General features: G+C 38.3%; 1 protein-coding gene across 1 annotated transcript in view; it reads right to left on the reverse strand.

The window, feature by feature from the left end:
• mybpc3 (myosin binding protein C3) overlaps positions 1-17,294 on the reverse strand; it is a 104,947-nt gene that overhangs the window by 48,530 nt on the left and 39,123 nt on the right. Inside the window, exons 10-18 of the mRNA XM_008105214.3 lie at positions 16,735-16,758; positions 13,589-13,755; positions 12,796-12,928; positions 12,230-12,232; positions 11,547-11,671; positions 8,535-8,640; positions 3,968-4,134; positions 3,456-3,621; positions 2,427-2,533 (exon numbers count right to left, since the gene is read on the reverse strand). Coding sequence (XP_008103421.2) covers positions 2,427-2,533; positions 3,456-3,621; positions 3,968-4,134; positions 8,535-8,640; positions 11,547-11,671; positions 12,230-12,232; positions 12,796-12,928; positions 13,589-13,755; positions 16,735-16,758 — 998 coding nt within the window. The remainder of the gene's footprint in view (positions 1-2,426; positions 2,534-3,455; positions 3,622-3,967; positions 4,135-8,534; positions 8,641-11,546; positions 11,672-12,229; positions 12,233-12,795; positions 12,929-13,588; positions 13,756-16,734; positions 16,759-17,294) is intronic.

Raw genomic sequence — 17,294 nt, forward strand, 5'->3', positions numbered from 1 at the left:
CATTGCCATCTGTCCTGGGTTGCTTCTTCTGGAATCGTCTCCATCTTAATGATCAAATTCCCAAGTGACATTGGATAATCACCACCCTTTCCCACCCATTGGCTTCATGACATCCATTAAAATTCCATCTGACTCATGTTCCTTTCACAAAAAAAACTTGTCATGTTAAATTTCAGCAACTGCTTCTTTGTTGGTTCAGTTATGGGCATTCTGAATGGGGGTGCATTTGTGTGCTAATTTTCAGCAACGAGTTCATAACTTGGGGATTGCCTGTAATTACTCATTGCACTTAGAAAGGAAGCTAAATCACAGGAATACTTTGCCAGTCATTATATTATTTTGATGAAATGATAGTTTTTGCAACCTCCCCAAAATGTGCTACAAGTAAAAAGTAATTATAATGTGTCACCTGTAAAATCTGAAGATACAGTTGTGCATCCATAAACTTTGTTCAGTTCCTAGCTTTGCTGGATCATGGCCAATCTATATAAAAGTTGAAGCTCTTCACTATGAGTCTGTTTTTCTTCTCAATAAGATATTTAAATTATTTTAACTTGTGTCAGCCGCTATCTCAACCTTCCATGGTGGCGCAATGGGTTAAACTCTTGTGCTGGCCGAGCTGCTGACCTAAACATTGGGTTGCTGACCTGAAGGTTGCTGTTTGAATCTGCGAGATGGGGTGAGCTCCCGTCTGTCAGCTCTAGCTTGCAGGGACATGAGAGAAGCCTCCCAGCAACACATCCGGGCATCCCTTGCATCTCTGCAGACGGCCAATTATCTCATACTAGAAGCAACTTGCAGTATGTTCTCAAATTGCTTCTGGCATGATAAAAGAAACCCCTTCCTATGATATTGAGGTCTAAAACATTTTTTTTTAGCTTTCATATCAGATAGTATTTAGCCATAGAATTTCTATAATAGTTTATTAGCAGTCTGATAACGATAACTAGAAGACATTGAGCTTGACCCAGACCAGTATAAGTCAAGCATCTATAGTCAGAGAAGACATAGCAGTACATTGGCCATTAGTATCTGCTGGGGTTTGACTCCAGAACCCTTTGCAGATACCAAAATCCATGGATGCTCAAATCCCATTTTATACAATGGTGTATTAAAATTGTGTCCCTTGTATAAAATGGCAAAGCCACCGTTCTTTTTTGAATTAAAAAAAAAAATTCAAACCATGAAATCCTTAATTTTTTTCCTATAAAATCCAAGGATATGGAGGGCCAACTGTCCTTTATTACACCTGTCCCTCTACTGTGGGATGAACAGGTGCTCAATATTTCAGATCATACTAGAAAAATGAAAGATCTACTCAGACAAACAACAAGTTAATCATATTTCTTGACAAAGTGGAGATGGTTGGGCCAGTCCCAGTGTGCACATATAGGCACCGTCCCCTTATGATACGGAGACTCTGTTCTGTATAATAAAGAGATGATGCCTCTGTGTTCACACATAAGATATGGGCTCTGTTATATTGTATTAAAATCTTTCCATGTATAGGTGGTGAACTGATGAACTGCCGTTGTTTGAATATATGACAAATTGCCGTATATACTGAGTATAAGCCGACCAGAGTATAAGCAGAGGCATCTAATTTTTTCACAAAAAACTGAGAAACCTTATTGACTTGAGTATAAGATAAGGGTGGGAAATGCAGCAGCTACTGGTAAACTTCAAAATTAAAAAGATACCCATAAAATTACATTAATTGAGGCATCAGTAGCTTAAATGTTTTTGAATATTTACATAAAACTGTAATTTAAGATAATAATAAGATTTTAATAAGATAAGACTGTCCATCTCTGATTACCTATATACTCGAGTATAAGCTGACCCAAATATAAGCTGGCCAGGACCCTCATTCGAGTATAATCCAAGGGAGGCTTTTTCAGCCCTAAAAAAGGCTGAAAAACTTGGCTTATATTCGAGTATATACAGTATCCCCAGTTAGCATATAGACTCCCATTCCAAGGCAGGGATAATATTTTCAGATGCGATCTATATAGAATAATGGCTGGTCAGTCTCTCAATGAATCTCACTTTATCCAGAACTGACTAGCTAACTTTACGAAGGCTATTATTGTACATACTCATCTCTCCTGCTATTTGCAATATGTAGGCTATAATATTGCTACACCTAGCAATATTATAACCTACATATTGTGTATTGATATATACACAACATTAATACTTTATGTAAGCTAATTTGAACTGTGAAAGATGTTTGGAAAAGGAAGTTATTATTAACTAGTATTAATAGTTACATTCCTTTAACATTCAGGGATCACCAAGAGGAAATTCTCCTATTTCTTCATACAATAAAAGAAACTATTTTCATTTATTGCATAGACTTACAACTTAGTATCTTTATTTCAAAACAAGGAAATTTCTACTAGATATTGTTGCAGAATACTTACCCAAAAAACGAAGATGGGCTGAGAGATTGTATGCAAAGCCTTCTGGAACAAATGAATAATCAGCTTCGTCTTGTGGGGTTACATCATCAATGGTTAGCTTATGGATTCTGAAAATGCAAGCATAACTTTATTACATTCAGTAAGCACAAAGACAATGACACCCATCTATCACAACCTGAATACTTACACAGTCTTTTGATAAGAACCATCACTTGGTTTATATTAAACCATTAATGCAGGTTTTCAGTTCAGTCCACTGCAGGTACAGAATCTGGAGGGATCTCCATTTGCTACACAGAACCCCGTCCAAGCACTATATAAGCCCAAAATGGGAGGTGTCTCTCTCTGCCTGCAATAGGCTAGTCTTTTGCTTTCTAGTCTGTTCAACTAAACTAAAGAGTCTGCTTTATTGGCCAGGTAGAAGGGGTAGAACGCTATACGTGCAAAGAGACGTCCCATAGTCTATCATAGTCTAGCATATGTATGGTTGCTAGGAATGAAGGAATTCTGTTGTAGCCTATGGGGATCATTCCATATACTGCTCTGGACTGGACTGACCCCTAAGTACACTACAGTGTTTCTTAAAGGAGCACATTCTCAAATAAATCTGGGAAATGTCAATATTCGCAATCCCAGACAGATTATAAAAATGTCTGAAAATTCAAAAGCACTACTGATTATTGTTGGCAGCAATCTACCCTTGGACTGATATGGTTCACATCTAAAAAAAATAAAAAAATGTATTAGGTGCTTTTTGACTTCCATGAAATTCATCTAGGATTGTCCTCATTTTTGTATGCATTCTCCAGAACATAACCACAACCTAAACACAAATATTCACAGCTAACACACAATATCTTTCTCATCTAGCATGGGAAGGGGCACTCTTATTTACCATCCTGTCCCATATGAGGACCCGCATCATCTATTTGTAACTAAAACTAGAACAGAATAGCATTCTCTTAGCATATATCAACTGACACAAAAGGAAATGAAGTATCTTGCATTGTTTTGTGAAACACAACCTACCTGCCAATATGGGAGATCTTAATCCGCTCGTTTGGGATCACCTCCTTCCCGTTTTTCAACCAGATGCCCTTCACGTTCTCATCAGAAACCTCACACTTGAATACAGCCTGATCCCGTGCCTTCACTGTCAAGTCAGCAATGCTCTGATACACCTCCAGCTTCTTCTCTGAAATTGAAAATTTAGAGGGTCAGAGGTCAATCAAACACTGACACTGTTGATGTTGCTTTTACAAAAGGAAAGGGCTAAAGACACTGTTTGGGGAAAAGGTGAACTAAGAAGACACCCAGAGCATGTGGGACTTTAACAAGGCTTGATAAGCAGGCAGCTGTTGTTATCAGGATATCTATTACATCCGGCCCATAGGCCTAACAATCCCCATAATAGGCTCTTGGAGGCCAGCGTAATTAGCTACAATTAGAGATCTCAGCACCAGCCATTCTTCTTCTTCTACCGAGAGAGTTACTGCCAAATCAAAAGAAAAGTTCCTAGTGCATTAATATTCCAATCTCACCTTGGACAATCAATTCAGCAACAGATTCACCACCATTAGTCTTCACTTTGTAATGTCCACTGTCTTCCATGGTAGATTCATTAATTATGAGGTAGTGCTTTTTTCCATCCATTTTGAACCGATATTTAAATGCTTCTTCTCGGGTAAGCTCCACTCCATCCTTCTCCCTATGGGCATCAAATATTGTTGAGCTGATAATAACTAACATAATGCTGGCATACTTTCCACTGTGTGATTTCTAACTTAATCATTTTTCTCTTAACTTCTTCATAGATTAGACAGGCATGATTTGATTTAATGATTCGATAACAGTTAACAACAACAAGAAGAAGGAATCAGAAGGAATGATGTGGATGGAATTCAAACAGAGCAGTAATGTGAAAATAATACAATGATTATGTGAAAACATACAATTACATAAAACTGTGTGTAACCTTCGCTTTGCCACTGAGCATCATTTGTTTCTGACAAATAGCTAATCATTCATTTTCTCCTTTATTTGCATGGAGGAAATGTTTCCGTTAAGATAACTCCCATAGAGAGTCTAAATAGGAACTGCAAAAAGAGCAAAGGCTTAATAGTACTGTCTTACCACCACTCTTTCTTTGGATTAGGAGTTGTTGTGTTGGTGTTAAGTCCCTTTTTGGGAGATGTTGGCAAGATGTAAATAAGGTCATTCTTCTTCTTCTTCTTCTTATTATTATTATTGGTTGTTAAAGAAAAACCAAGTATTCCAGGGGAAACTGCATGAATTTTTTGTTTTAAAATTAATTTTTAACATATAGCTAATACAAAAGAGGACAGTGGAAAAATCTAGTTTGGCTCTGAATTGTTATAATAAGAAATATTTTATGGTTTTGCAGTTTCCCTTTGAAAGGTGATATTAATTTCTTAGTGGTGATTTTAAATTTGGTTTTTGACAAGCGTTCATATTGGAGTCCTCAAATATTTTCACAATTTTTCATGATATTATTTGTCATGGTGATTTACTTATTAATTGCATTAGCCATTCAGCTGACTAGGTCTTGTAAATACATAAAATAGAGAAAAGCAATTTTTGAAAACAAATTGAATACAATTTTTTAAGACGGTTTAAAAAAATAAAGGTCATGTAGGACATAATATTTTTGCTTCTCTCCAGAAGGTCTACAGGGATGGAGCCCATATGATTCCCATAATGGAAGGCACTATTTTAGTGATTTGTTATAAATCTGAGAGTTTTCTTGCCTTCACTTCTGACTCCATTGAAAACTGGGGACAGCTGCGCTCCACCCTAGTCTGATGGCCATTCCGGAGCTATCAATACTCTAAAATAAGCATTTACATTTCAAGGAGTCGCTATGAGCCACAAGATCAGATAGTGGCAGCTGCTTTGTGTTTTGGAAAGAATTAAATACTCCCACACCCCTATACACCCACACAGCCCACATATCCAGACAACTCTAGACATCTTAAAATGAATGCTGAACAACAAATGCATTATTTGAGTGATGTTTTCAGGAGTGATATATAAACACAAATGTAATCTGTAGATAGTCACTAGCTGTAAAGATCAGCTTTAACTCTTTTCTTTCCCTTTGCCTTCTGAAGTGAAATGATGAAAAATGGCACATTGCCTACTGGAGTGTTATAGCGAATTCACACGTGGGGATGTAGCTCATTTGTGTTTGTCTTTTTCCAGACTAAAGTGGAAGCATACAAAGCACGCAGAAATGAATTGATTATTAAATACACAGAATAGTGATGTGTTGTCATGGATTGTTTCTTGTTACAATGGAAGGGCGCTGCGCCTCTAATAAAAAAATAAACACAACTAAAAAAACATTGATATAAATATTGGAGGAAAGAAACACTGCTTTCACAAATGATATTGTATGTCCCGAAAGAGATGCTTGTTGACACTTGAGTTGCAACTACACAGTGAACTGGCAAGCATCTTGGCTGGCATCCAGTTGGAGACATATCCATGTATAAGTCATATGACACATGGGGGGCCAAAAAGTCACTATAGTGCAATGGACATATTCTGCTGGTAGCAGCAGAAGTGGTGATGTGCATGTTCCACTATGCTTTATCTTTGCATAGTCCTTGTGAAAATGATCATGGAGCCTTAGTCGACAAAAAGTTGAACATGAGCCAACAATGTGATATAGCAGCTTAAAAAGCCAATGGGATTCTGGGCTGCATTAAAAGAAGTTTAGTGTCTAGATCAAGGAAAATATTGGTGCCCCTCTATTCTGCTTTGTTTAGATGTCGCCTAAAATACTGGTCTAATTCTGGGCACCACAGTTTAACAGAGATATTGTCAAAATGGAACGTGCCCAAAGGAGGGCAACTAAAATTATCTAAGTCTGGAGACCATGACTCTCTATGAGGAGCAGCTTAAAGAGCTGGGTATGTTTAGCCTGCAGAACAGAAGACGGAGAGGAGACATGAAAGCCATGTTTAAAAGTCTGAAAGGATGTCATAAGGAAGGAGGACCAGGCTTGTTTTCTGTGGGACTAGAGATTAGGACTTGGAGCAATGGATTCAAATTACAGGAAAAGAGATTCCACCTGAACATTAGGAAAAACTTCCTGACCATAAGAGCTGTTCAGCAGTGGACCTCTTTGCCTCAGAGTGTGGTGAAGGCCTTTCTTGGGGGCTTTTTAACAGATGCCGGATGGTCATTTGATGGTGTTTTTCCTGCATGGTGGGGGTTGGACTGGATGGCCCTTGTAGCCTTTTCCAACTTTCTGAATCTATGATAGTGTGCATTGCACACTGTGTGTTTCAGTTGCAAAATATGTATTGCAGCTGGTATATTGTTCATTGAGGGTGTGCATAATTTATTACATATTGTACAAGAACACCTAATCATAGATATGGCTTGTGAAAGGCTGAAATTCTCACTGGGCTTTTATCGTGCTCATGCAGCATATCTCGACCTGCAGATATTTACGCTACACTGAGAGGATTGGAGCCACTGGAGTGCAGCCATTATCTCCAAGACTGACAGTAATTAAAAGTTAATCAGGAGTGGGATGTGTTGGCAGAATTGGAAGGTGGACTATTTTTCTGCCAGAGTACTTCACCTAAAAAGTTTTTTTTCATGCCCTCAAACTTCTTCCAATGTGAAAAGTTGAGAAAGATACTGAGAAAGAACTGGTGGACGTTCACAGAAAATGGATAGGTATGATAGAGAATAATAAAGTATACTGCTCCCTCATGTTAATTTTCACCCACAAGTGCCCTTCAATTCTTCTTATTTGTATTTCTAGATCAATAGAACTGGGGAATTTCTGAACCCTGTGTTTATTTAACAACTGAAACTAATGTACTATCAGGGATAGAAGAATTCCTCTTATTCTGGCTTTTGGCAAACCCCAAAACCTGAAGCAAAACACAACACTAATTGCCTTTGGATTCAGAAGCAATGCTGTTTCCAACATGGAGAGCTTCAGGAAAATGTTAATTGGGGTAACAAATGTCATATCTACATGCATTTAAAACAAAATGTAAAGGAAAATTGGATCATGTAACTGGCTTTCTGTTTCACCTTGAGAAATGTAATAATGTTCCCATTATTCATCTGCTAATTGAATCAAAAGGCAGAACAGTTGGTGCATTATAATCTCTTTTTTCTGACTTTTTTTTTTGCAAGGGTCTGACTACATGGCACATTAAATATAAAGCAAGTTGTTTTGTATCCTTTTTCCTTCAATCTAATAGAAGCACACAGAATCTTTATCTAGATTTGAATCAGCATTCATGATTCCTCATCATCTGCTTCTATATTTCCAATTATTTCACCATGTAAATTCTTTTTTTTTTTAAAGGAAACTCCTCTTCAATTGGTGCCAATAAAAGCTGTTTTCCTTTTAGTTCTCATGGGGTGGGGGTTGGGTTTAAATTAAAAAAGATGGTGAAAAGATTTAAATCACCATTTTGGGGAGAAGGAAGAGATATAAAGCAGTACACCATGGCCTATATTCTACTTGTTTTTCCAAGTCAGAGTGGACTCATTGAATCAATTGTTATGAGTCAACACATAAGTATTTTTATCGTGTTAGAAGCGAATTGAGAATATACTGCAAGTTGCTTCTAGTGTGAGAGAAAAGACATTGCCCAGAGGATGCCTCATGTCCCCGCATGGGAAGCTGGGGCTGACAGAAGGGAGCTCATCCCATCTCGTGGATTTGAACTGGTGACCTTCAAGTCTTCAGGTCAGCAGTTCAGCTGGCACAAGGGTTTAACCCATTGCACCACCGCGGGTCCTAACACATAGATAAATCCTTCTGTGTCAATGAGTCTACTCAAGTTGGAACTAACTATAGCAGGAGTGGGAGTCCTATAGCCCTCTTTAGCACAGGTGATAGTGAGGAGTGTTGGAAATTGCAGTTCAAAACATCTGGAGAGCTGTATAATTCCAGGCCCTGATCAACTGCATTCAGACCTATTAACTGAAGGCATCTGTGAGACTGTTTCTATCTCTGGGACCTAGAAGGATAATTGTTTCTATTTGGTAATATCTACTGGGAAATTGTGCCCTTCCCAATTTCTCAGTATATTTGTTTGTTCTACGTACCACTTCACAGTAGCTCCTTCTTCTGACACTTCAGCTTCAAACTCCACTCTTTCTCCAACCATGACCAGGTGGTCCTCCAGAGGACGAGTAATCAGGATGGGAGCCTCTAGAAGCAAGAAAGAAACTTGATTTCAGAGAAGAATAAAACATGTGTAGTACTTCCTCAGAAATGTTTGTGGAGGAAATGTGATAGAAAATTACTAGTCTTGTCTCCCTTAGGAGTTTGCATTCTGGTGTCAGTAGTATATCTGAAAATTTCCAGGCACCAACCTTCTAAAGAAATGGTGATGCTCTTAGAAAGCTTAGATAGGCTGAGATCTCAACAATTGCATGCTTAGTCAACCGCTCTTCTGACCAACATAGAGCTGTAGTAAAATATATTTCCTTCTTTAAATAGCAAGAATGACAGAAACCTGCACTCCTATGGAACTTGTTAATGGTTACATCACAGATGGACGTGGAGCTATTAGGATTAATTGCTGCATTTAGAAAACTATAAAACAAGGATTGCTCTTGGTTGTCCTCTTCCTTTGTAACTATAGATTTAAATTGGCACATTTTATGTAATCTCTGTCATATAAGAGACTCTAAGCTTTGTTTTTCCTAAAACTATTAATATGCTTTTGGCACAAAGCAGAGTGATGTCTCAGAGGGACAGAAGGAGAGAAGGCTGGCCAAATGAAAGACATTACTTTATTCAAAATAAAAGAAGGAAAGATGGAGGAGGAATTGGAATGAGTCCCAGACCTTTCCCACTCCAGATTTTTTTTCCCTTAAATGTACACATTTGTGTAGTAAGGCAAATCCTTTTCCTATCAGTTAGACTCCCACAGAACTTATACTTTTCATGGTTGGTCTCACACTCATATTGCTTAAACCCAAGTTAGAATTTAGGACAGGCATCAGCACCGAAAAGCTCAGATCTGGAAATGGATTTTGCTGCCATTTTAATTTCCACTTGTGCATGCCTTGCAAATTCTGATTATCAGTAACCACCTCATCACAATGGGCTAAAACTGGCGGTATGTGTCAATGCTGTGCTGGCTCCTTGGGTGAAGGAGGGTGGAACCAGCACATGCTGCCAGCAGGGCAAAACAGGAGAGCGTCTGTGTTGCCATATAATGTAGGGGAAAAGCTGTGCACACCATGTACACACATGCTTCCCCCATCTGATCACTCTCAACTGGAGCCAAGTGATGTGGGTCATGGGGCGCCAGGTTCCCTACACCCCTCTATGAACTGGAGTGATGCTGATGAGGTTGGCAGTGTTTGATTTATAGGTATCTTATATACTTATATACCCAGGGTCTCATAAAAATGTATCAGAGGGCACAGGATTGTGTGTGGCAACTTTTAAGAAGACCCGCATTAGAGTGTGTGCTGAAGACAGTTACTGTCTATGTGTTACTTCAAATGCAATATGCATTTCAGCATAAGTAGAGGTACACTGAAACCTCAAAGTAAGTTCAATGTAAGTTCTACAAGGCAGAACTGGGAAAGCTTCGGCCCTTTAAATGTTCTGGGTGTAACTTCCAAGAACCAACACCTAGAATGGCCAATAGTCAGTGATTCTGGGAGTTGTTTTCCAAAACGTGTAAGTTGAAAAGGTCTCCACTCCTGATGTAAGCAGATCTGACTCGTTCCATGCCTCCAAGATTCTTTAGGCTCATTGCATCCTATGTAAGTAAGCAGAAAGATGGCATATCTGAGCATCTGAGTGACGTTTTGAACTAAATTTGGGATGGGGATGCAGAGCTGTGTGAGACTTTTTATCATCCTATACTATAGGCACGCCTCATCATGCTCCAAGCCATTCCACTATCAAGCAACTCTTATTGTCAGAAGGTTCTTTCTCATGTTCAGGTGGAATCTATTTTCCTATTTTCCTATCTATTTGAATCCATTGCTCTGTGTCCTAGTCTCTGGAGCAGCAGAACACAAACTGGCTCCATCTTCAATATGATATTGTTTCAAGTATGTAAACATGGCTATCATGTCACCTCTTGGCCTTCTCTTCTTCAGGCTAAACATACCCAGTTCCCTAAGCCATTCCTTATAGGGCATGGGTTATTTCCCCAAGCTGCTTATTTAAGATTGTTTCCTTCTACTGTTGGATTATTTAGAACTATTTGCTCAGTTCTCTCTGTATCATTTGGGATATTATCTCCAGCACTTGAATCCCTGCCCTTAAGAAAACTGTCTCCTGCCCCCATATAACTTAATTCAAAGACCTCCTGATCAGGTTTGTGAGACTCTGCAAAAACATTTCTACCAACTGCTGTGAAGTGCAACCTTGCCAGAGGTCTATATTCATGAAACTACAGACCATGAACTAAGAAGGTAAAATAGTACAATCTGCGAAGTCAGTTCACAGAACCATGGAATCATAGAGTTGGAAGAGATCTCATGCACCATCCAGTCCAACCCCCTGCCAAGAAGCAGGAAAATCGCATTCAAAGCACCCTGATAGATGGCCATCCAGCCTCTATTTAAAAGCTTCCAAAGAAGGAGCCTCCACCACACTCCACGGCAGAGAGTTCCACTGCTGAACAGCTCTCACAGTTAGGAAACTGTTTAGTTCCACTATTTTTCTCTCCCTTCCCTGCATGTTGAACTGCTTTCCTCTTTTGTGGTCCTTTCTCTATCCTTTCCATGTTATTTCTGTTTCTGTTATCAATTTTTCTGTTAAAAATTAAGCCCACGAATACAGCTATTTTGTTAATTGAGGCATATTTTTGTATGAAACCCGACTGCGGTATTCATGCACTGAAGAAGAAAAACAAAGTCCTGATAATATTAAAAATGATGCCCAAAGAACAGCATATTGGGGAAATGATAACAGTACATACACACAAAGGTAGGATATTATTTCAGACAGCTGTTCTTACCCTTCTGAGATGAACCATTTTTGTGTTGAAAATATTCAAGGTTAAAAGAGGATATATATTTGAATCCCAATCTGGATTTATCAAAACTTGATCCAACAATGATGATAATTCATGTTATGCCCACCTCTTACAAAAAGTTCTGTGAAAGTCTTTTCCTCGCCAATCACACATTCATATGCTGCATCATCAGCCAGGGAGCAATGGTTGATGGTCAGAATTCGCTTATTTCCAAGAGCCTCGAAAATGTATCTAAGAAAATGCAAATAGAAATTACATATATTACCAATGGACGAGGTACCTGTATATCAAACATCCTGTCTTTGATGATGACAGAAAAGGGGAAGAGTTTTGGGCTGTACAACCCACCCTCAGGACTATGAAAATCAAATGTGTACCTGAACCTTTATTGTCTCCTTTTTACCCTTTGGAGGGGTGGGTAAATATATATATATAACAGCAATTACTACCTGAACAATCATCATACACTTTCTTTACAAACTATGCAATAAACTAAAGGTGATTTAGATGCTGTACTAACTTGGTGACTCAGTTTTGATTGTGCAGCAAATATAATTAGTTCGAAACCATTCCATTAGAAGAAGTGATGTCTTGAACCAGAAGACCCTCCCTCCCCAAACTTAGTTGCTTCTCAGTTCTTTAAAAGAAGCAACAATCTACAAAGAACTGAGAATAAATATGTAAAAATGTTAAAGTAATTGCTTTGTTGTATTATAGAATTATCATTTTGTTATAAGGAAGGAAAATTGACTAGCTCATAAACAGGAAGGTATAATTTTGATAACTTACTTGCTAAAGAAGCAAATGTTGGTGGGATTCATTTCCAAGCGCAGAGAATTAATGGAAGGAGGATAAAAATCAATAATGAAAAGCTGTGTATTAATCACTTACATGGTAACAAACATTTTCCCACCTCCCCATCCAGGACCATAGCCAGAAAAAAAAATTCGGGCTGGGGGCAGATTGAAACTGCTTTTTAGTGAATCATGAAGAGTAGTTCCATAATGCAAAATAATTTAGAAATAAGGCTCCATTGATAAACTTCAGTGGATGCTCAAGACAGATAAACTTCAGTGGACACGCATGGGGATTTGATTAATCAGTTCATGAGTAACCCGGGAGTTTTTAAAACCTGAAAAATGTTGGGGGGGGAGGGAATTAAATCCCTAATCCCCCCCCCTGGCTATAGCCCTGTCCCCATCCCTTGATAAAGTCTTTGCTGTTTTTCTTTCCCTGTTCTTTTCTGAAAGTATGCTTCATTTCTGACTTTCCTCTCTTGGCGGCAATCAGAATTGCTACCTTCTACAATATTATTAACACACTTTTGTTGAATTCTACTTCTCTCTCTGCCTTACCTGCCACTCACTTGAATTTCCTGCCCATTCTTTAGCCATTTCACTTCATCATCTGGGTTAGCAAGTTCAACCACCAACTTGATCTTCTGCCCTTTGTCTACCTGGTAGGCAGGCTCCAATCGCTTAACAAAAGCTGGAGAGAAATGAATTTGCGTAATAAGGATTCCCTTCTTCAAATAATGCAATCTTCAAATAATGCAATTGTTTCCTCTGTTAACTCTGAGAATAAAAACTTCCTGCTATACTTTAGATTTCATTTGCCTATTCATTTTAAATATTTCTAATCATTAATTTATAAAAAAAATTTAATTTAGTGATTTCAAAGCATTAATTCATCAGATTTTTGGGTGGTGTACAACAGACACAATTATTTGATCTGTTAATAATATAATTACATTCCCTCAACAGCTTTCATAGCAGGTGCGGACTAAAAGACAACAAAAATCTGTAGGTAAAATCCAATGTCATGTCAACGGAATTCTGTTGGGATAATTGGAACCCTCCCCTGCCTTACTTTTGTTTCCCTTTCCTACCAAAAGAAAAAAAAATGTTTCCTAAATACTTACCTAACAAAAAAGTCATAGAAATTATATCGATCTTTAATATGCCATAATTGATAAAATGTTTTATGCCTGGTGCCAGAAACGTTGCAATCTTTTTCTAGCTTACACATTACACTATGTAACATGATTTTTGTTATAAATGGGTTATAAATGTAATTACCTAATTGTTTGGAGCACATGCATATGAATATACACATGGGGGGATAAAGGAAAACAAAAAGTTCTCTTACATGTGCTTTTCTTTTCCTCTTTCTTTATACGTTTTAGTCGTTTCAACATCCCTCGCAGATCAGTGATGCCATATTGGAAAGCGATTTTCTCGTACTCTGATGGAGGAGCATTCCGAAGAATTTCCCAGACATCAACCTCTGGCCGTGTCTCAGTTTTTGTCTCATTTCTGCAAAAAAAGAGGCACAAAGCATCACATTATAAGGGCTTTTATATAGTACAGCTTGACACAAGTCTTGTAGTTCTAAAATTCTCCCACTGATTAAAAGACCGTCTGCATTCAAACATAACAATTTTTTTGCATCTAAACAAGGCAGAATTGTACACAAACAATGGTTTTGTTGTTGTTTTATAAATCTCGATTTCTTTAGGTGCTACAAGCTAGGATCCCAGGTTTGGACACCACAAAAAAACTTATCAGTTTTTGGTTTGTTTATTTGTTTTGTGAACAGGAAAAAGAAAACCGGGCTGTGGTGCAAGCTGGTTAGTAGCCAGCTGCAATAAATCACTATGACCAAGAGGTCATGAGTTCAAGGCCAGCCCGTGTTGGAGTGAGCACCCGACAATTAAAACAAAAAACAGCCCTGCTCATTGTTGACCTAAGCAACCCGAAATACAGTTGCATCTGTCAAGTAGGAAAATTTAGGGACCGCTTATGCAGGGAGGCTAATTTAACTGATTTACAACACCGGATGAGGAAGTACTCCATCAAAAAAGGACTCGTTGTCACAGTGGATGATGAAGCAGCAGCTCTTCCTGTGGCGGGAATTGAGCATACCCTCACAAAGCCAGAAGCTGGGAAGTTAAATAGCCTCTGTGTCTGTCTGTCTCTGTGTTGTTTGTCTAATGGCATTGAATGTTTGCCATATATATGTACATTGTGATCCATCTTGAGTCTCCTTTGGGGTGAGAAGGGCGGAATATAAATACTGTAAATAAATAAATAAATAAATAAATAAAACGAGAGTGAACAACTTGGTACTTATTTACAGAAAGTCAAAAATCCCGGGTTATCACTTTGTAGAAAAGTGGTCAGAATGTCTTAAAGAAGATCAAACCAACCATTAGTTCACTCTTTTCAGATTTGTAAAACCACTTGATTAAAAAAGATACTAGCCTTGCCTACTTCGAAACAGATGTAAGTGTTGTCACACCATAGCTTTTGTAGTTTTTTGTTGATGCTTGGGTTTGGGTCCCAAGAGAAATTTCCCTAGACATACAATTCTTCATAATAGAAGAGGTTGTATTTCATTTATGTTCCCTTTTTGGTAGTAGTATGCGAGTAAAGTGGTAAAAAGAGAGTACCCTATATACTCATATATAAGTTTAGAAAACCTGGGTTAACTTATCCATGAGTCAATCTAAGTACAGTAGAGTCTCACTTATCCAGCATTCACTTATCCAATGTTCTGGATTATCCAATGTATTTTTGTAGTCAATGTTTTCAATACATTGTGATATTTTGGTGCTAAATTCGTAAATACAGTAATTACTACATAGCATTACTGCGTATTGAACTACTTTTTCTGTCAAATTTGTTGTCTAACATGATGTTTTGGTGCTTCATTTGTGAAATCATAATCTAACTTGAAGTTTAATAAGCTTTTCATTAATCCCTCCTTATTATCCAACTTCTTCGCTTATCCAACATTCTGCCGGCCCGTTTATGTTGGATAAGTGAGACTCTACTGTACTATACTTTAACTCTTATCCAAAAAGGAATCATCCTCTTCTCTGAGTAGAACCTAAAAGAACACCGACATCCTTTACTCCAGTGGTTCTCAACCTGTGGGTCCCCAGATGTTTTGGCCTTCAACTCCCAGAAATCCTAGCAGCTGGTAAAGTTGCTGGGATTTCTGGGAGTTGTAGGCCAAAACACCTGGGGACCCACAGGTTGAGAGCCACTGCTTTACTCTCTATTTTTGGTGCCATTTGGCTCTTTTGAATGCCTGAATAGAGACATGCCTGTGGCAGCTAGGAACAAATGAGGTGGCATTTGTGCTTTCCTTGACTTATCCACGTGTCATATCAAAATCCATAATTTTGGCCCCAAAACCTGTACTCAGCTTATTCATGAGGCTGACTTATACAGGAGTGTATATGAAAGTGTATATTAGACTGGTCGGCAGTTTGGATCTCCAGGTGAATACCATAGATCCGTTAAGGCGGCTAGTAGCAATTTAGACCTTCTAGCAGTTGGATCTGATTACATCTGCAGTATTCATTCACAAACACAAGAAGTCTTGCAACATATGAAAGCTAACACAATTAGAATAATAGAATCATATAATGATTGAGATGAAAGAGACCTTGTGGACCATCCAGCCCAACCCCCTGCCAAGAAGAAGGAAAATCGCATTCAAAGTGCCCCCGACCGATGGCCATCCAGCCTCTGCTTAAAAGCCTCCAAAGAAGGAGTCTCCGTCACACAATTATTATCACAATTATTACGACATAAACTTCTAGGACTAGGGTTTACTTCATTGGATGCATAAAATTATAGTTAACAAAAGCATGTACCACAAAAATGTTTTAGTACTTGACTCAAGTGATCTGGAGGTACAGGTAAAATTCCAGGTGATTCAAACAGATCAGCAAGGTTTTCTCACTTAACTGAGAAATGATAGTACTAGTAATGTAATGCTTCAGTCCCCTCTCAAATTACAGTTGCTGAAATCAATAAGCATCTGCACTGTAGAATTAATTCAATTTGACACCATTTGAACTGCCATAGCTCAATGCTATGGAATCCTGGGAATTGTAGTTTGGTGAGGCACCAGCACTTTCTAGAAGACTACCCCCAAGATTCCATTGCATTGAGCCATGTTGTAGATGCACCCGGGAGTAGAGTTTTATGTAGAAGCATTATGGAAATGTAAATATGGTCAGTGTGTATAAAATCAGTTCTGCTCATCAAAAATTACAAAAAAATACAGAATTTTCTGTAATTAACCACACATCCTTTTTGCATCAGGACCTGGTTGCTTCTAGTTCTAAATACAGACAAACAAAATTGGTCCTGTGTGCTTATGCTCAACCCCATTTTAATGCTACAATACTGTTGGTTGCTTTTGCCAGAACCCCCATGGTTATAGTTCTGGTGGATATTTATTGACAACTAGTGCAAGAGATGAAGTGAAAAGCTTACCGATTTACTGAGCGCAAGAAGCTGCTGGACTTGAGAACGATGCGAGGCACATTTGGAAGAGCATGCAGCATCCCCATGAGCAAGAGAAAGGGCAAGATGTGTTAGTATTAGCAGCCATCACTAGATCAAAGCAGGTCCTACCTTGGGAGGGAGACTAGAGAATAACGATACTGAAGTATGAGGACAAAGAAACCTCTAACCACAAACATCAATGCAATTCTATATAGCCGACGATGTCATCCTTTCTATCAGCATAAAGGAATTATGTCCCGAGTCCCTTCGGGGAGATGATAGTGGGATATAAAAATAAAGTTATCAAAGTTATTATTATTGTGTCTGCATTACCACAATTTTGTTGAAGTTATTTCTTCTTAGGAATGGTTGCCTCTGCATAACTTCTTTCATTTTCCTATTCCTGACCCCAGCATACAGCAGAGTTACAAAAACACCGATGGTGTATGGAAAACAATTGTTTTCCTCACTTGCAATAACATCACTGGTTTCAACCAAGGCAGTTTAATATTGCTTCTAAAAGTCAGAACACGTATGGTCAGAATACC

Source organism: Anolis carolinensis, chromosome 1 (assembly GCF_035594765.1).
Source record: "Anolis carolinensis isolate JA03-04 chromosome 1, rAnoCar3.1.pri, whole genome shotgun sequence".
Taxonomy (NCBI): Eukaryota; Metazoa; Chordata; class Lepidosauria; order Squamata; family Dactyloidae; genus Anolis; species Anolis carolinensis.